The 21,750-nt window shown below is 32.9% G+C and overlaps 1 protein-coding gene across 1 annotated transcript; it reads right to left on the bottom strand.

The window, feature by feature from the left end:
• Nucleotides 1-19,713: 19,713 nt before the first annotated feature.
• Nucleotides 19,714-20,817, bottom strand: LOC147556354 (uncharacterized). The gene has a single exon (XM_086658614.1). The coding sequence runs from the start codon at nucleotides 20,815-20,817 to the stop codon at nucleotides 19,714-19,716; it is 1,104 nt and encodes a 367-aa protein (XP_086514740.1).
• Nucleotides 20,818-21,750: the final 933 nt, after the last annotated feature.

The following is a 21,750-nucleotide window of genomic DNA, read 5'->3' as shown; positions in this document are numbered from 1 at the left end:
AGGGCGGGGATAGTGGGTGCATGGGGACATTTGAAATGTCCCCCAATATTGGAGGACATTAATAATAATAATAATAACAATAATAATAATAATAATAATAATAATAATAATAATAATAATAATAATAATAATAATAATAATAATAATAATAATAATAATAATAATAATAATAAATGTGAATCGATTTCCATTGATATCCACAATTGTGGATAAGCATCCACTAATGTCCAACAAGACATTTTTGAAATATCAATAAACATATATTATTTCATATAATAATATATATTATATATAAAAAATATCCACTATGTTTCCATAATTTTCAACCAATTATATTCTAAAATATCTAGATATATTATTTCATATAATATAAATAATCACCAATTTCCTATGGTGAGTAAGCAGAGATTACTCTCTGGACAGACGGTTGGAAAACTAGAATCCCAATGTTGGGTAAAATCAAGTATAACGGTTCATAATACCAATGAAATTGTGGATGATATCCATTCAGATCTTTGGTAACCCTCTAGGGTAAACACACTGGTGGGAGTAGATACATGTTAACCTTGACAGAAGATTTTTCACGAAAGTATGGGTATAGATACTGAAATACAAAGATGAGACATTCGATCATGACATGAAATTTTGCGGTAACGAGTTAAATAGATTTTGTGAAGATTAAGGGATAATGAGACATCATGCGATCAGAAAGACACAATAACATAATAGTGTGGCAGATGGAATGAACAGAAAGATATTGGAATTGTTTGTTGTATGCTTTCAAAAGCAGGGTTGTCTGAAGTGTTCTGAGCAAGTAGTTAACAGGATCGGGGTGAATATTTCTTCGAGTAAGAGTGTAAAACTCCAAACGAGGTTTGGTCAGGTTCTCATGCAAAGTATGAAAACTTGAGAATTTCTTTTTATCAAGCTTATGCATATGTTGATGAGGGTAAACAAGAATCGAGGGCTAAGAAAAGTATATTTCTTGGATATGAGCCTGGGGTAAAGGGACACCGGTTATGGAATGCAGAAGAGAAATGAAAGAAGTTTTTGGCAAGCAGAGATGTTACTTTTGACGAGTTACCTATAGTGATTCTAAAGAAAAAAGTAATCGATGCAGACACTCATGAGAAGGTTGATAAGCTAGTGGGACAAAAAGAAGTTTGAGATAGACACTACAAAAGAGGTCAGACCTATGTTAGATGAGCAGGACGAGAAAGATGAACAAGAAGAGGTTTATTACAATCTTGCGCGAAACAGATAATGGAGATAGATTAGGCCACCTGAGAGGTATGGAATGGCTAATATGGTTGCATTTGCACTAAGTGTGAGAGAAAGCATTGATTGGGGTAAACCATGCACCTATGAAGAAGCTATAAGGACTATATGTAAAGGCAACCGTCTTTTCCATTAATGAAGAAATTGAATCTCTTTATAAAAATCGGGTTTGGAAATTAGCCGAGAAGCCTAAGTATCAAAGGGTTGTTTGGAGCAAAGGGGTTTGCAAGAAGAATGAGGGAATCCTTGGAGTGGAGGGTGCATGATGCAAAACACGTTGGTGGCAAATGGGTTTACACAAAGAGAAGGGATAAACTTCAATGAGGCATTTTCTCTTGTGGTTAGACATAGCTCAATTAGACTATTATTTCCTATGATTTCTTTGTATGATTTAGAATTAGAACAACTTGATGTTAAGATTGCATTCTTACATGGTGAGTTGGAAGAAGAAATTCATATGCATCAACCAAAGGGGTTTGAAGTTTTGGAAAATGAAGAGCATGTGTGTTTGTTGAAGAAATCCTTGCATGGATTAAACAATTTCCTATGTAATGGTATAAAGGTTTTGATACCTTTATAGTAAAAACGGTTATGATAAAGGCAAATATGATAGTTGTGTTTACCACACAAAAGTATCAGATGGTTCTTATGTGTACTTACTCTTGTATCTGGATGACATGCTGATAGCTTCCAAGGATTTTTCTGAACAGGTTAAATGATCGGTTAAAGGGTGAATTTGAGATGAAAGACTAGGGTGCCTCAAGGAAGATTTAGGGAATAGAGATACAGAGAGATAAATCTGCTAAAAAATTATTGTTGTCTAAGAAAACGTACATCGAGAACGTGTTGCAATGATTCAGAATGCAAGAAGCAAAGACCTATCAGTATTCCATTGATAGCACATTTTAAGCTTTTGGGTGAATTGTCACCATAAATTCAAAAACAGAGTATATGTCTTGAGTGCCTTATGCAAGTGCGGTTGGTAGCATTGTGTATGCTACGGTTTGCACGGGGTCGGATATTTCGCATGTCGTGTTGTCAGCAAATACATGGGCAGACTTGGGAGAAGTCATTGGCAGGTTGTGAAATGGATGTTTCGTTATCTCAGTGGTATTGTAGATATAGGTCTTGTTTATCACAGAAGTGGTGAAACTTCTGGATTGGTAGTAGGATATGTGGATTCTGATTTTTCGAGAGATCTTGATAGGAAGAGATCATTGACATGTTATACATTCACTATTTCTGAAAGTGCGATAAGTTTGAGAGTAGTACTACAGTCAGTAGTGTTTTGTCTACAATAAAAGCAGAATACATGGAGAAACATGGGCAGTGAAGGAGGCAATATGGCTTAGTGATTCAGTTGGTGATTTGGGTTTGAAGCAGGAGGTGGCGGAGGTCTACTGTGACAACCAGAGTGCGATTCATTTTACCAGAAATCAAATCTATCATGTGAGAACTAAACACGTTAACGTTATGTATCACTTTATCAAGGATGTGATCGAAGAGGGAAAGATCCCAGTGAAGAAGATATCCACAGAAGAGAATCTAACGAATATGTTAACCAAGTCAGTGACAACTTTCAAATTTAAACACTGCTTAGACTTGATTGGGATCTACAGATGTCGAGGGCTCTTTGGAAGGCAAGCCCTGGCGGGGTTGGTGCGACTATGGCAAAAGGCATTGGTCGTAGCGTATTCAAGTCAAGGTGGAGCAATGTTGAAACTTTGGACCCCTTTAGTAGGGCGGATCTCAAAATCAGGGATGACCTTGTTGTGTGCAAGGCATGTCTTCTATTTAAGGACAACATTAAGGTTAGAGGTATTCATGTTAGTGGAAATCATCGCATCGTTGGTCTTTGTGGAGTAGGTCTCCCCAACCGAACCACGCAAGTCTCTTTCTGTTATATGCGATTGTTTGATCGATTGTTTACTTTCTTTGGTTACTTGATTTCATCGCAACAAAATTCTTAAAAGCGGTCTATTCAAATTTTACAGTACAACTAGTACATGTAAAGAACTCCCATTTTACACGAAAGATGACCTTATTAAAGTTTTAAGAGATGAAGATGATTTTCCAAAGGTCTTTGGTATAGAAAGAGCATTATAAGGTTCATTTAATAAATAACTCTAAAATATAAGGACTTGATAAAAACATAAAAAAACAAATTTAATACTTTGTTCATTTTGGTAGTTTTGTCTAACATAAACAACTACCTTTAATATCGATCACTACCATCAACATCACCATTAACATAAATACATAAGTTCAATATCATTATTGTCTTAGTAACAAATTCTTAATGGTGGCACAAGATCTCATGAATGAAGAACCACCATTAATGAAGAAAGAAGGAACGAATATAAAGAAAGAAAAGTCTTTCAACTTAAACGAAAACATCGACTGAAACGAAGATATCGACTTAAACGAAGACCTCGATTTAAATGAAGATATATATAATGAAGATAATATGTCACAAATAAAAAAAATTATTCATTTGTCTTTGTCTATGATGGAACAAATATTTTAGGGTTTAGGTTGTTTTTTTTTCTAACCCGTAAAGAAGTTTTAAATGGACTGAGTGAAAAAGATTAAAAAAAAATCGATCGAAGCGAATGAAATTAATTTATTTTTTCAACTAAAGCGGATGAAATTAATCAACAGTTAATAAGATGAGAAATTATAACCAAAATAAATTGTGATCTTGGAAACGAAATTGCAGATATTTTTCGGTCCAATAAATGAAATTGCAGAGATTTTATAAAGGTTCCAATCGAAATTAACCAAAAGAAATCAATCAGGCAAGAAGATGAGGAATCAAACTCTAACCCTTCTTTGTTCGTATTTTTCGTTGCAAAATTGACAGTTACTAATGGAGTTGAAACTCTTTAGTAAAGATTGAAGAGTTTTTCATAGAATTTTTAAGGTGAATGATACATTTGGGAGTTGACTTTTAATAAAACTTAAAGATGTAGTAAATACTTGTCAACTTGATATATATGATATCGGAGGACAAGGTTATGGTAACAGTTCTAACATGAAGGGAAAACAGAAAGGTGTAAAAAGAAGATTGTTAAATGAAAATCCAATAGCTCTTTATACACCATGTGGTTGTCCTAGTCTTAACATTGCTCTGTGTGATATGACAAAGTCTTGTTAAAAACAATACATTTTTCAGTCATAAAACGTATATACACATTATTTTCGTCATCACTTCAAAGATGGTCCTCAAAGGTCATTTATCAGTTACAGTGAAACAATTGTCAGATACTCGTTGCAAAAGTCTTGTTGAAGTTAAAACGATTTGATACCAAGCTTTAAAAATAAGAAATGTGTTGGTTAGGTTATATTAAAGATCCTATGAAGATGAGTGGTGTATTTGGTTTGATTTGTGCAGATGTAGTATCTGTCATTAGCAAATTTCTTCAAAGTGAAGATATGCAAATTGATGTTATAACTCAGAGAAACTGGCTAGATTTTTTACGATTATGGAGAAAACGGGTTTGTTTTAGTCATTTTATCTACTAAAGAGATTCATAGGCCTTGGTTATCGAGCATGCAGTCCCACAAAAGCATGTCATTCATAGAAAATAACAATTTGATGAGGATACCAATGTCAGAAATGAGTTAACTCGGACAGAGGAAGAATCTTCAAAGTTAACTATTTCTTATATATTGTTGATAAATGTCTTATTTCACTTGAAAACTAGGTTTGAGTAGTTTCAAGAATATGACGAAAAATTTGGATTTCTGTTTGATTTGAAAAGATTCACTACTGCAGATAAAGAAAGCTTAAAAGATTATCGTATCAAACTCGAAGTTATTTGGAGCATGACATGCAATTTGATATAATTGTTTCAGGAACTCAAAGTCTTAAATGTGACTTTATTAAGTGGCACAAGTAAAGCGATTGTAGTGCTTACTTTTATTAGTTTTAATATTAGAGAATTAAATTTTTCACATGCTTGGATTTCTTACAAGATTTTACTAACTATACCAGTTACATTAGCCTCTTCAAAGGGAAAATTTTCTGAACTAAAAAGTTGATCAAATCTTACCTCTACTCCACCATGTTAACATAGAGATTGAACGTGTTAGTTATGTTATCAATTAAACAAGATATGACAGAAGAGTTAGACTATAAATGCTTAATTAATAATTTTGGATCTGAACAAGTACTTCTAAAACTTAATAAATGATAGAAAAATCTCTATATTTGAAAACAAGCTTGAATTTTCAATAAATTCATCATCAAAAAGTTAGAATAGAAAAAATGGTGTTTCTTGAAAGATAGTTGTTTTCTAGAGTTTTCAACAATTGCTAGCATAAGTGGTAAACTACATGGAAGGGTTATTTTCGTATAATATTTTTGTCTTAATATATACTTGATAAATATTTCAGTTGTAAATATGATACACAATTGTCACTCGGTAGTTGTTATCTATTAGAATTAACTAGGTTTTCGCCGCTTCGTAGGACGCGACAAATCCCTCTTGGCTAACGCCGTAAAATTCATACATCAAATTCCAAATTAATAGAGCAAGTTGCAGAGAAGAGGAGAAAGAAATAAAGCCATATTTAATGGAGAGAAATATGTGTGCGGGTAAGGGAAAGTGATTTATGTAGTTTAGATTGTAACTGATTTTCTCCCCACTAATTTATCTTCCTCCCACAATATTCTCCCATAATTGTTGGGTATCTAGTAAATGCCAACAATAGCCTTGTAGTTAATTTGTTAGAGGCTGGCATATCTGATAATATCTAATACAAATGAGGGTATAAAAGTCTAATGGTAGTTTCAAGAAGTTAGAACTTAATAGTTGACACTAATACCCTTCTATTTTGAATTGATTTACACGAACATCATTTTATATCGGTCGTAGGATGTGATCTCTATCAAACTCCCAAAATAATGAACGATCAGACTTATACCTCACCTAACCGACTGAGCTGTTTTAATATATAGGATTGTTAGTTCAGAAATTCTATTCATCCCTCCATTTTGGTCCCTCCCCCATCCCACCGCTGATGTGGCGACATATCACTAGAGTATATTTTCTAACCACTCTCTCTCCAATTGCCTCACACTCAAGTGATATGTCGCTACATCGGCGGAGGGCTGGGGGAGGGACCAAAATGGAGGGATGAATAGAATTTCTCTAGTTAGTTTTTAATTACATTTTGTAGTTTCTAATGTACTGAGTCATTTTTTACATTCATGACCTGAAAGGTGCGGATAACGCTTCAAATAAGAATCCTTAAGCGCCTAGTTCGTATAAAATATTCAATTATCGGAAGTGTTTACTTTGACGACTTCTTCGAGAAAAGACGGAAAATAAAACTATAATCTCTTAGTAATTGCAATAGTACTTGGAAAAATATGAGATTTATTAAAAAAAAAACGAAGAGATTATTTTGCTTTAAAGATATCTTCAAATCATTCAAAGATAAAGGAAATGGGTTAATTTCTAGATGGTGAAAAAGATGTAACTCTTAAGACCATGAAAAGATTGTTTAATTAAAATGGAGCCAACTGTGTTCCTTCTTAAGAAGAAAGGTATCTCTTTATTTTCATAGAAAGACATATCATGGATTCATCATTTTTATTAAAACGGTCAAAACACAATTTGCTAACATCACACAAAGCAAAATTTCAAAAAAGCTAAAAACATAACAAAGCTATTGATTGGAACATCCATCATCTTTGGTTAAAGCCACAAAAGTCTTGTAATCAATTTGGAAGTTTCTTTTAAGACAAAAAGAGTTCATTAACTGCAATAGCATTTGTTTTTGTGATAGGGGGGCTAAAATTTTAAATTATTTGCTTTTTATATTAAACTTAGTACTTGGTGATTTGGTCATAATCCTCATATAACTCATCTTATCATTGTAGTAGGAGATAAATTGTTTAAGTGAGCTACTGAATTGGGAATTGCCTGCTTAGTTGAATATGGAAAAGAAAGGAGGAACTACCCAAAAATAATATAACGGAACCTAATATGAAGTCAGTCGAAGTAAAAAAAATCGAAAACTCAACCAGAAAATGAGATAAGAATGCTTAGAATTTGGTTTGGGGTATAAAAATGTCACATTTGAAAGACCAAAAGAATCATAAATTAATGTGTTAATGTCTAGCGTATTATGAATCAATGTCTGATGTACAATATCATATGACTCGACATATTTTCAAAGATTATGATGTACAACGATATTTTTGTTCAACATAATGGCATTTACGGTCTATAAAACAACTTTGACTCACAAACTTTAAATTTTGACAAACAGAAAGTAGAAAACGTCAATTATATTTGTGTTAGTGAATTTATGGATTGTACAATGTAAAATGCATTGTTAGATGCATTATGTGGTGTATAATGGAATATACGTTACATACAACGAGGTTTATGTATGAAACAAAGCAGACGACTTTTGTTAAATCAAAAGTACATAGACATATGTCTTTTTTTACTTCTTTAAACCTAAATATTTTTAGACCTACCGCTATTTAATTTCGTACCTGAGACATGATCCTTAGAAATCTCGATTTTTTAGACTTTATATCAACTTCTATTTAAATAATTTTTTATTCTTAAGTTATCATTTACTAAGTAGTTTTGACTGACCGATCTCTTAGATAAATGGCCACAGTTACATGAATACTATATGAGATATTGTATGACATAATTTACGCGAGATTTTTCTCTCTATCTGAATTCTTGACTGTTCAGCGTCTAAAGTTGATACTATTGTGTCACATTAGTTGTCGAGAGTCTCGGTCTTTAGTCTAAATGGTCTACAAGATGAAAAATAGTAAAAATATATAAATAAGGAGCAAAGAAAAGAAAAATCTAGAGAAGGAAAAAAAAGAAAAGAAATATAAGAAACGGAAATGAATATAGGTGACTCACTTTGAGGGGACGGGTGACCCACAACAAGAAAAGAAATATAACCGAACCTAATATGAAGTCAGTCGAAGTAAAAAGAATCGAGAATCAACCAAAAAATGGGGTAATTTCACAAAAAAAAACTAAAAAAATGAGGTAAGAATGTTTAGAATTTGGTTTGGGGTATAAGAATGTCACACTTGAAGGTCCAAAAGAATCATAAATTAATGTGTCAATGTCTGACGTATATGAATCAATGTCTGATGTGCAACATCAGATGACTCAACATATTTTCAAAAATTATGATTCAACATATTTTCAAAGATTATGATGTACAACGATATTTTTGTTCAACATAATGGCATTTACTGTCTATAAAACAACTTTGACTCACAAACTTTAAATTTTGACAAACAAAAAGTAGAAAACGTCAATCATATTTGTGTTAGTGAATTTATGGATTGTGTACAATGTAAAATGCATTGCTAGATGCATTATGTGATATATAATGAGATATGCGTTACATACAACGAGGTTTATGTATGAAACAAAGCAGACGACATAGACATGTCTTTTTTTACTTCTTTAAACCTAAATATTTTAGACCTACCACTATTTAATTTCGTACCTCAGACATGATCCTTATTAATCCGGATTCTTTAGACTTTATATCAACTTCTGTTTAAATAACTTTTTATTCTTAAGTTATCATTTACTAAGTAGTTTTGACTGACCGATCTCTCACATAAATGATCATAGCTACATGAATATTATATGAGATATTGTATGACATAATTTACACGAGATTTTTCTCTCTATTTGAATTCTCGACTGTTCAGCGTCTAAAGTTGATACTGTTGTGCCACAGTAGTTGTCGAGAGTCTCCGTCTTTAGTCTACATGGTTTACAAGATGAAAAATAATAAAAAATATACACATAAGGAGCAAAGAAAAGAAAAATCTAAAAAAGGTAAAAAAAGAAAAGAAAAATAAGAAATGGAGATGAATATAGGTGACTCACATTGAGGGGACGGGTGACCCACAACAAGAAAATAGTGGGACAGATTTGGTCAGTGTCTCACATTTGACCCAAAAGTACATGGAGGTCTCTTGAGAGAGAGAGAGAGGGAGGGAGGGGGGGGGGGGGGGGTTAAAAGATAAAACAAAGCGTGCAACTTTATACAATAAATGTGTCCCGACATCTTATGATATGCCCTTCAATCTCCCCCTTCCCCAACTCTCTCTCTCTCTCTCCTTTTTCTCTTTTTCTCTTTTTAACTTTCTCTCTCTCTACACTTTTCTTTTGATCAGACATTCTTTCTTGACACTCTCGAAATTAGAGACATCAAATAAGAGAAGAAAAGATTTTAATTTCAAAAAAAGAAGCCCTCAAAATTAGCAACGGTTCTCACGGGAGAAAATGACAAAAATTCCAAACACACCCTTCCAAATATCTTTTTACTGGTAAACCAAATTATTTCAAAAGCTGTTTTTTTGTCTTTCCACTTTTTCTTACACTACAAATTATTTATTTTTCACTTTTCTCATCTCAAACGAGAAGGTAGTGGATTGAGGTTTTAGTAACAATTTAACTATTTTCGTACAAAATAGATATTTAATGGTGTAAGTGTATGTTTCAAGACAAAGGGGGAAGTATACAAACAAAAATGCTAAAAGACATTTCAAAAGAATGAGTTTATAGAAAAAAATGTTAATAGGGTATTTTTCGAGACATTTCACAATTTTTTTTATTAAACCATAATTTCATTCATAAGTGATAACGTTCACAAAATTACATGGTACGTAGATAATTCTTATTCATCTGAGAGCTACATGAGAATTACATAAGTAGCGTTCACAGAACTTTCGAATCTAAAGTGCCTCGTGAAGGGAAAAGAATTGACAAGAAACAGATTCAAACAAAAGACCTTAAAGGTCGAAAAAAGAGATCCTGAAAATCGAGAATGAAAAGACCCTAAAGATCGACAAGATTGAAAATACTTATTTACATCCCTTCACACGCGTCAGTGTTGATTGCTCTTATTTACAATAGAACCACTGCCGCCATCACCGAAAAACCACTAGCATCACTGAAATACCGCCGCCAGAGGAGACTATCGTCACTGAATCTGAATATCATCAAGCAAAATCAGATAGATGAGATATCTTGAATCTCTTGCCGAAATCCTCTTGAAATTTGATCTTCCATCTAGAATCACTAAAATCAATTGATGGATTTCTATTTTCTTTATAGGTTTTCCAAATAGTCCCCAACTTTTTGACCAGATTCCTGCCTAGCCCCCTACTTTATTAAAAATACCCAGATAACCCCCTTTTTGAGTTACCGTTAACTAGTCATCACTCTCTCAACTCTAATTTTTTTTTTTAGGTTTAAATTTCGCCGGCTGAAAAATTTGTCGGACGGCGACCTTCGCCGGTAAAGATGATGAGGTGGCGAGAATAGGAGGTGGCAGAGAGAGGAGACGAGATGGAGGAGAGACAGTGATGACTAGTTAACGGTAACTCAAAAGGGGGTCATCTAGGTATTTTTGATAAAGTAGGGGGCTAGGAAGGAAGCTGGTCACAAAGTTGGAGGTTATTTGGGAAATAACCCTTTCTGTATAAACACGATTCGTCTTGCGAATATTTTAATAAATCTCAAAGTTGGAGAATTGAACCAGAAATCCCATGAGAAGAAACCTCACTTCTCCATGTTAACTAACTTTCTGATCTTAAAACCTGAGTACGCCGGTGAAATTGCTTCCATCAAACACTCTCTCTCTTTCTATCTAACTTCTTTCTTCTTTTTGTGTGTATTGTTAATTTAAGATTCTAGAGAGAGAAAATAGGGAAGAATAGATACAAAGATTTCCTTGAGGGATGAAGATTGGGGAGTGAAGTTCCCTAGAAACTTATATGGAGAGATAACAAACTTATAGTAGAAAGGAAAAAAAAAATGTTTCACAGCGAAGGGAGGACCCTTCGCCGGAGGAAAAACGAAGATCTACTCTGAAGGTTTTCTCTAGAAAATGGTTTGATAGAGAGAAAGGTTGAGATGGATGAATCTTGATATTAAAATGTTAATACATGTTTTTATATCTCTTTACAATATTTTTAGAGTACAAAATAGAGAAATATTAAGCGTATAAAAGAGACACGATAGTTTTGCCCTATAATTTGTGACCAGGTTATTTTTTTTTATCTCATTTTTTGAAACTGTCAATTACTAGTTGATTTTTTTTGTTTCCCTCATTACCTTTTCTCCTAAAAATGAATTCTCATCTGCCCCTTTTCTCTTCTCTGATGTATGAGAAATGGTCGTCGGTGACAGGTCAACCGCCAACGACTTTCATGAGTTTTCTTCTTCTCCTTAACCTAAATCATTACTCCAACAAACGGATTCAGATAGTCAAATAAACAACTCAAGCTCCCACTTCTACCATGTAGAATTATTTATGTCACAGTTACTAGTTTTTCTATCGAGAAAAAGTAAAAGTATTTAGAGTTTTGGTGTTCTTCATTTTGATATTAGTAGCGACCCAAAAAAACGAGGGCTTTTGATGTTCTTCATTGCGAAAATTTAACACTTTGATGTTCTTCTTTAGATATTTATGCTGGTTTTGATTTTGGATATACTTGTATTTGTAAACAGCGTTTGCAAATTTTATAAATCCTTGCGAACTTTTGCAAATCCAATTTGGAGCTGCAAACATAATGTATTAGATTTATAAATTCAGTTTGCATTTGTGGATCGAGTCTGCTAAATTTACATATGGAAAACTAGTTTGCAAAATTTGCTAACTAATTTGTCAAATTATAGAGAACAATTACTCAAAAAGATAGTTTAGTCTTTATAAATATTTTGAGCTAAATAATAATTATGCGATATTTATTATATTTTTTTCTTTTTACCTATTTTAAATATTATTTGATTCAAATAGCTGAAACTTTATAAATTTACTATGACTAGGGTATATCCCGTGCCCTAGGGCACTTGAGAAAGAGATTTTAGTTAGTTATTATTTTATTGAGAGAGAGAGAGAGACTTTTATTAGTTATTATTTTTTTGTATTATTTTTTTGTTTATTTTCTCTTAAATTAGTTATTATTTTATTGAGAGAGAGAGAGATTTCAATTTTTTTTTTAACTCTTGAAATTCATTTTCTTTCTTTTTTTCTTAAATTAGTTATTTTATTTCTAAGAAGGAAACGATTTTAGTTTTTTAAATAGGTAACTTTATTTCTACGAAGGACTATATTTTAAATTTTGAGAAGGGCTTCTAGACAATATCCCTTATTAAAAAAGGATGTTTGTCTCAGTCATCGTTTTCCCTTCTGTTTTATTATATTGATTTAAGACTAGTCTCTACCACTCAAAGGATTTACGATTATTTATAAAGTCTTGTTGTGGTTGATAAAGAGAGAGAGTTTTTTTTTATTTGGAGACTTGTACCTTTACAAAATATTCTAAAATAAGCCCAAAATTGCTAAACTGTTTCTCACGAAAGTATTTTTGTTTTGATCCCTTGGCAACTTACTTTAGATCTCTAAACTGATCTCCAAAAGATATATTTGAAAATGACTAATTGGAGCTTTAGAGGGCATATACATCTGCCTTTAAATGGCATTTCAAGGGTCTGAATCTCATATAATCTACCTCTATTTTATTGTCAATTAAATTTAATAAATTCTGAATTTGCACTTTCCTGGATAAAATCTGAAATATCCGTTTCTCAGAGCGGGTGTCCAATCACTACAACAAAAAAATGATTGGACACAAGCCACAATTCTATTATATAATTAAGTGATAGAGTAAAATGTAAAGGAAAATACAAATGTGGAGAGAGAAAACAGAGAGAGGGAGAGAGCATTAGTTGCAGAAATGTAAGACTAATAAGAGGGTGACGGAAGTAGTACACAAGAAAAGCAAAGAATTAACTAAAGAAAGAAAGGAAAAGTAGAAGATGAGTAAAAAAAGAAAAAGCTATGAACTTTAAACATCTTTTCTTTCTTTTTTAGTGATCTATTCTTCTTTTTCTTCTCCATTATCGACCCTTTGCATGCATAACGATGACACACCATCATCATTGCTGCCACTAGTTTTCTTCTCCGATCCCCATGTAATCAAATCCCCCTTCTCTTTTTCTCCTTTTCTTTCTTTATATATAATATTCTTTCTCTCTCCTATTTCTCTCTCTCCCTAAAGCTCTCTAGTCTTCATCTCCGGGTTGGCTAATACTAGTAATAGAGTTCTTTCTTTGGGTTAATTTCAATTTAGCTACCCATTTGTGACTACTTTGAAAATTTGACCTTCCACATTAGTCCAGCGTTTGGATTTGACCACCGAAATTACAATTTACAACTATGTTAGTCAAACAAAATAGTCAATATTTTTTCTTTTTTTTACTTTTTATTTCAAAAATAATTGTATCTCTCTAGCTTTTCCTCAGAAACCAATCGTTGGCCTATTGGCGATTACTTAGCCTTTCAAATTGTAACAATATTGATCTGACTTTAGTCTCGGAGTGTCTTTGAAGGTGTCTCTTAATCTCGTCACCGACGGTACAAAGAGATAACAAAAAATCTAATTTTTATAGAGCCCCCCCGCCCAACCAAACAGTTCAATACTTTATGTTCAAGTTCATAAAACACAATGCTTCCCACTGATTAACCTTAATTAAACTTTTTTTCTTAATCATGTCAAGTTAAATTTTGGTAATTTAACTCCACACTAATTATGAATAAGGCTTGTATATTATATTTTTGGTATTATATTATTTTGTTTTGGAAAATAATGTACATGTCTCTCTAAATGTAGAACCAAATTCAAATATGACTGTTCCTACAAAGTTTATCCACAACCTACCTAATCAAATTACCTTCCTCAGCTAAAAGTATTTGAATTCTAAACAACTGGAAACTAAACCTCAATTTTACATCCTAAGATTTTATTTGATAGTTGTTATTTCATAGAAGTAACGTTTTTTTAAAAAATATACCAATTTTAATTAACGTGCAGTGTGAGCACATTTTTTCAATTTTATTGGAAAAAAAATGTAGTTAAAATATTTTTTCTAGAATATTTCTTCATTTTTTTTTCCTAAAAATTGCTGAAGTTGTATTCTTAAAATTAAATATGTTTTCAAATATTTTAAGACAAATAGATTTCATATACTATATTAATTTATGCAAATGTTAGTAACATGCAAGCACATTGCACAAGGCTCCATACAACCAATAGCATTTGCAGTTAAATTTTTCAATGATATGATTATTTATATATTGGATACGTGAGAAAGATAGGTTTTAAGTGGATCAGTTCCTTTTTTTTTTGTTGAACTAAAGTGGATCAGATCCTTGAAAATAAAATTTGGTTTTGGTTATTTTATGGTTAATTCCTCAATGCCCGTAGAACATGATCAATTCGTTTAGTTGGTCCTTGGTTATTTTATCCAGGTTCTCATTTTCCGTTAGTGTTTTTTTTTTTTTTTTTTTGTTGAAAGGGTTAGTGTTAGTTTTCTAGTTAGGTTGTTGTTTTAACTTTTATATATGGGAAATGATAGAGTGACTTAGAAATTGGTACTTAAAAAGTGACATATTTCCTCGTTTAGAAACAAAAGAGGTCCCCATCGTAGTCAAACTTTGAAAAAACCTCGTCTTTTAGTGATTCTACATCAGCTGGGCATTAAAATGCCCAAAAAACTGGACACTCTAGCATCTCCCTATATATATATTACCTTACCTTCCATTAGATGACACATTCATCTTCTTCCTCTGATTACTTTTAATTTCTACTCTAATTTTACTTTTAAACTCAATCAGAAACATTATTGTCTGAATGGAAAATTCTTTTAAGCCATTTTGTACAAATAAATTATTTGTCTTAAATTATTTTGTTGTTGTAATACTTGTAAATATTTTATGTGAGAACTACTTATGGCCAAGAATATAAATTTATTTCCTCTGTATTTATTCTTTATTAGGTTGTACATAGTATCAGAATGTAAATGAGCATAATAATTAACTATAAATTTCCACTTTGAATTACATAAGATTTTCTTTTATATTTTGATAAATGTAAATGAGCATAATAATTAACAACATATTTGGTGATTCATAGTACTTACGACAAAATTCTACTAAGTGAATTATACATTTTCACAAAGGAAAAAAAAAACTAGTTCTAATAAACACATACCGAATAATAACTTTTGAGTGTGAGGTCCAAAAATAGGGGGAATAATTATCATATTGTTGTGAAAAACTAAGTAAAGAAGAGAGATTAGAGATGAGAGAAAACTAAAGACTAAGAACACCATATTTGTACCTTAAGATTGTAGTATAATATTCTACTATTTTGTTGTGTCAATTACATTGGATTAGAACCCTTTTTATAGGCTCTACAAAGTAAGGACATTCATGGGCATTTACACAAGGAGTTACATGCATACACATGAATGTGCCTTTAAGTTGTAGGTTACATATGACCTCATTAGTGTAGATGTTACACATGATAGTAGTGGAAGACAAAATATTACAATACTCCCCCTTGGATTCCACAACATAAGAAATTGTCTCATTAAAACCTTACCAGGAAAACCCTATGGGAAAAACCATGGTGAAGGAAAAAGAGTACAATGTTCTTCAATATCTTCGATTATTTTAGAAGTAGATACTGCCTCATTAAAACCTTGCCAAGGAAAACCCTATGGGATAAAATCGAAGCGAAGGAAAAAGAGTACAGTTCGAAGATTTACAATGTAAGATACATTTTCACTTTGTCACTTTCTTTCTTAGTTCACTCCCCCTCATAGATACTCCCCCTCATAGACGTTCAGACGGTTGAGATTGTGCAAGGTCACTTAGCCGACGCATTCCGATGTTATAGACTAATTTCTTGAATGTTGAAGTTGGTAAAGCTTTAGTAAATAAATCTGCAAGATTATCACTTGAACGTATTTGCTTAATTTCTATGTCACCGTTTCTTTGCAACTCATGAGTGTAGAAAAATTTAGGAGATATGTGCTTCGTCCTGTCACCTTTGATATATCCCCCTTTAAGTTGTGCAATACAAGCTGCATTATCTTCATACAATACTGTTGGAGTATCCTTGATTGAGGAAAGTACACATGTTTCCCGAATATGCTGGATAATAGACCTTAACCATACACACTCACGGCTTGTCTCGTGAATAGCAATTAATTCAGAATGATTGGAAGAAGTAGCTATTATAGTTTGTTTTACCAATCTCCAAGATATTGCAGTATTACCACTAGTAAATAGATACCCTGTCTGTGACCGTGCACTGTGAGGATCAGAGAGGTATCCGGCATCTGCATAGCCACATAATTGTGATTTTATTCCTTTCGAGTAAAACAAGCCCATATCGGTAGTTCCTCGCAAATACCGTAGTATATGCTTGACACCATTCCAGTGTCTTTTGGTAGGTGCAGAGTTGTACCTTGCTAATAAATTTACAGCAAATGCTATATCTGGTCGGGTACAAGTTGCTAAATACATAAGAGCACCAATTGCACTTAAATATGGTACTTCAACACCAAAAATATCTTCATCATCTTCCCGAGGACGGAATGAATCTTTCTTTTCATCAAGTGAGCGAACAATCATAGGACTACTTAAAGGATGAGCTGTGTCCATATAAAAGCGTTTTAAGACTTTTTTTGTATACATCGATTGATGGATAAATATTCCATTTTGCAAATGTTCGATCTGTAAACCAAGACAAAATTTAGTTTTGCCAAGATCTTTCATCTCAAACTCTTTCTTCAAATATTCAGCCGTCTTAGTGAGCTCTTCTGGAGTCCCAACAAGATTTAAATCATCTACATAGACTGCAATAATGGCAAATCCATTTTCTGATTTCTTAATGAATACACATGGACAAATTGCATTATTAATATATCCTTCTTTCAAAAGGTATTCGCTAAGGCGATTATACCACATTCGTCCTGATTGTTTCAATCCATATAACGATCTTTGTAACTTGATCGAATACATGTTTGACGATCCTAACTTAGATGTTTTAGGCAAGTTATATCCATCAGGAATTTTCATGTAGATGTCACTATCAAGTGAGCCATACAAATAGGCAGTGACTACATCCATTAGACGTGTTTCAAGACATTCCGATGCTGCTAGACTTATCAAATATCGGAATGTTATTGCGTCCATTACAGGAGAATAAGTCTATTGGAAGTCTATACCCGGTCTTTGAGAAAAACCTTGAGCAACCAAACGTGCTTTATACCTGACAATTTCATCTGTCTCATTTCTTTTGCGCACAAATACCCATTTGTATCCTACAGGTTTTATATTTTCTGGTGTTGGAACTACAGGTCCAAATACCTCTCTCTTCGCTAAAGAATTTAGCTCAGTTTGAATAGCATCCTTCCACATTGGCCAATCTTTTCTTTGTCAACATTCTTCAATATTTTATGGTTCATGATCGTCATTATTTGCTATTACATCCAGAGCTATTGCAAAAGCAAATTTATTGTCAGGAATGATTTTGGTTCTTTCCCAACATTCTCCTGTACTAATATAATTAGTTGATAATTCTTTCACACTAGTTTCTTGTGCCTCTTCTGGGGCAGTGAGTTCCATATTGGTGGATTGATTGATCGTTTCAGGTACATGTGTGCTCCGTGCCTCTTCTGGAGTACTATTTATTTTTTCATGTTTCTTTCTTTTTCGTGGAATGGTATCTTTTGCACCAACAGGCCTGCCACGCTTTAACCGTGTTTTAGATACATTTGTATCTTTAAGTTGATCTTTAGGAATATCAATCCGTGCTGGTGTATTAGCAGCTGGTATATGTGACTTTGTTACTTTCACTGAATCTGTGAAAACATCTGGTAATTGGTTTACAATCTTTTGTAAGTGAATGATACTTTGAACTTCAAGTTCACACTGGCTAGTGCGAGGATCTAGATGAGATAAAGAGGATGTACTCCAAGAAATTTCACGTTTTGCCTCATTTGGTGGCTTATCTCCCCCTAACGGTGGAAATTTCTCTTCATCAAAATGACAGTCGGCATATCGTGCAGTAAATACATCACCCGTAAGTGGCTCTAGATACCTTATTATTGAAGGTGAATCAAAACCAATATAAATACCAAGACGCCTTTGAGGACCCATCTTTGTTCGTTGTGGGGGTGAAATTGGCACATATACAGCACAACCAAACACTTTAAGATGTGATATATTTGGTTGTTGTCCAAATACAAGTTGTATTGGAGAGTATTGATGATAAGCAGATGGTCTAATACGAATTAGAGCTGCAGCATGTAATATAGCATGTCCCCATGCCGAACTAGGTAATTTAGCTCTTAACAACAATGGTCGAGCTATAAGCTGTAAGCGTTTAATAAAAGATTCAGCTAATCCATTTTGAGTATGGGTATGAGCTACTGGATGCTCAACAGTAATCCCAATTGACATGCAATAATCATCAAATGCCTTTGATGTAAATTCTCCTGCATTATCGAGACGAATTGTCTTTATTTGGTAGTCAGGGAATTGTGCCCTTAACCTTATTATTTGAGCAAGAAGTCTAGCAAACGCAACAGTGCGAGTTGATAATAGACAGACATGTGACCATCGTGTTGAAGCATCTATTAAGACCATGAAATATCGAAATGGCCCACAAGGTGGATGGATAGGTCCACATATGTCTCCCTGAATCCGTTGTAAAAAACTAGGTGACTCGATGCTTATTTTTGATTGAGATGGTCGAACAATCAATTTTCCTTGCGAACAAGATGTACATGGATAATTGTTGGGTTGAAAAATCTTCTGGTTTTTCAACGGATGTCCATGTGAATTTTCTATTATTCGACGCATCATTATAGAACCCGGATGACCAAGTCTATCATGCCAAATTGCAAGAGTCATTGAATTGAACTTCTGGTTCATCAAATAATTAGACTCTATAGTTCTTATACTTGTATAGTATAAACCCGAAGCAAAAGCTGGAAGCTTTTCTAGTATCAGCTTTTTGTTTGAGACTATTGAAGTAATACAAAGATATTCTTTCATTTTGTCACAAGTTGTCTCAATATGATATCCATTATGACGAATATCTATAAAGCTTAATAGATTTCGTGCAGATTTAGTAGAATATAAAGCATTTGGGATATCAATTTTAGTACCATTTGGTAGTATAACAACGGCTTTGCCAGAGCCTTCTATCAGGTTTGTGGGTCCTGAAATTGTGATGACATTAGCCTTGACTAATTTTAGTTGGAAGAAAAATTTCTTGTTCCGCAGAATAGTATTTGTCGTTCCACAGTCGATAAGACATTCATCCCCACAATTTGTTTTGAAATCTTTAGTAAACTCCATGCTAATAAGAAACTAAAAGAAAAATATAGAAATGTTTTAATATTTTATAATAAAAGGAACATAACAAAAACACAATTGTTGAGAAAGCAAATGACCAAAGCAAATGACCAAAGCAAATGACCAAAACAAAACATAGTCTAAGAAAAAAAATTCTTCCTAAAAGCATATTAAACTAGAATTTTAGTATAGATTCTAGTTAACATTTCCATTGTTAAGTAAAACATCAAATTCTTTGCTGCTTGGATCTGCAAAAAAATCTGAAACATCCAGATGAGTTGGATCCATGGATACTTCAAATTCTTTACCACTTTGATCTATGAAGTAGTCAGAAATATCTAAGGGAGTTTTGTTCATCGGTACTTCAAATTCTGCCAAATTGGCTTCTATTTCTTTACCTTTCCCCTTCATGGAATTTTGGTAAAGATTAACCAAGTGTTTCGCAGTACGACAAACACGTGACCAATGCCCCTTCATACCACATCGGTGACAATTATATTCACGATGATTAGATGTTTGTACACCTTTTCCTTTGTCATTTTTGTATTTGGCATTATTCAACATCTCGTGGTTTGATGCTAATTTTTGTTCACTTGAATGCCTAATAGGGCCACCACGTTGTCGATTATTATATCGACCTCGACCTCGACCACGCCCATTACCATGTCTGCGTTCACGGTTCATTGATGCAACAACATTCACTTCAGGGAATGGTGCAGTCCCAGTGGGATGAGCATTATGATTTTTCATTAACAGCTCGTTATTTTGTTCAGCAACAAGAAGACAAGAAATTAATTCAGAGTACTTTGTAAACCTACGCTCTCGATATTGCTGCTGCAGGAGCATATTCGATGCGTGGAAAGTTGAATATGTTCTCTCTAGCATGTCTTCTTCAGTTATATTCTCTCCACATAATTGTAGGCGAGATTTAATTTTATACAATGCTGAATTATATTCACTTACTGTCTTAAAATCCTGTAAACGCAGGTGCATCCAATCGTAACGAGCTTTTGGGAGTATGACAGTCTTTTGGTGGTCATATCTTTCTTTCAGATTCGTCCATAAAACATATGGATCTTTTACCGTTAGGTATTCAGTTTTCAGACCTTCATGAAGGTGATGACGAAGGAAAATCATTGCTTTTGCCCGATCTTGTGGGGATGCTTCATTTGCAGCCATAATGGTATTTCCAAGATTCATCGCATCAAGATGAATTTCAGCATCTAGAATCCATGTCAAGAAATTTTTTCCCGTAATATCAAGAGCAAGAAATTGCAATTTTGTAAGATTATCCGACATGATCTAAACAATACAAACAAACAAGTTAGATAAATATGTCTAAGAAAAATACTTGCTTATTTTCTTCCTATTTTTTTTTTTTTTTTTTTTTTTTTTTAAAAAAATCTTCATCATTGCATAGATATCAATATGTTCATAATACTATTAATAATCACTATAGATGGACATGGTTGATACTAGCAATTTTAATCATGCATACATAGGAAAAAAAAACTAATATGAACAACATTAGAAAAAAAAATTGTTTGTTAGAGTTTATCTATAATATTAGATGAAGACTATTTCAATCCTATCATGAAAAAGATATATGCTACAAATGCTAATATGAATAGTTATGTCTAACAAAATTACTACCTTCATATTTAATTACTTTTCCTAAAGATGCATGCAAGTGAAGGAAAAAAAAATTATTCCTATGTATACTATAAGGATTAAAACTATTTGGAAGTATACTCTCTATGATTCTCTTCTTAAAAAAAATAGAGCTTCGTGCTGATAACGTGTTGTGAAAAACTAAGTAAAGAAGAGAGATTAGAGATGAGAGAAAACTAAAGACTAAGAACACCATATTTGTACCTTAAGATTGTAGTATAATATTCTACTATTTTGTTGTGTCAATTACATTGGATTAGAACCCTTTTTATAGGCTCTACAAAGTAAGGACATTCATGGGCATTTACACAAGGAGTTACATGCATACACATGAATGTGCCTTTAAGTTGTAGGTTACATATGACCTCATTAGTGTAGATGTTACACATGATAGTAGTGGAAGACAAAATATTACAATACATATATCTACTTCTAAATCAAGAAACACTATAAAACCAAAATAAAACATGAAACGGAAAATAAGTCCAAAAGTGTACTTTTTGGTGGGCCCCATGCTTCAAGTCATTTATTTTCTCCTATTATTGCTCTTTTATAAATATA

This window comes from Eschscholzia californica, unplaced genomic scaffold, assembly GCF_041429995.1.
Source record: "Eschscholzia californica isolate CP2 unplaced genomic scaffold, dmEscCali1.0.p SCAF_2, whole genome shotgun sequence".
Lineage (NCBI taxonomy): Eukaryota > Viridiplantae > Streptophyta > Magnoliopsida > Ranunculales > Papaveraceae > Eschscholzia > Eschscholzia californica.
This window is presented reverse-complemented; position numbering and strand designations above follow the sequence as displayed.

Coding starts and splice junctions, on each gene's coding strand:
- LOC147556354 (XM_086658614.1), bottom strand. CDS start 20,817: ATGTCGGATAATCTTACAAAATTGCAATTTCTTGCTCTTGATATTACG.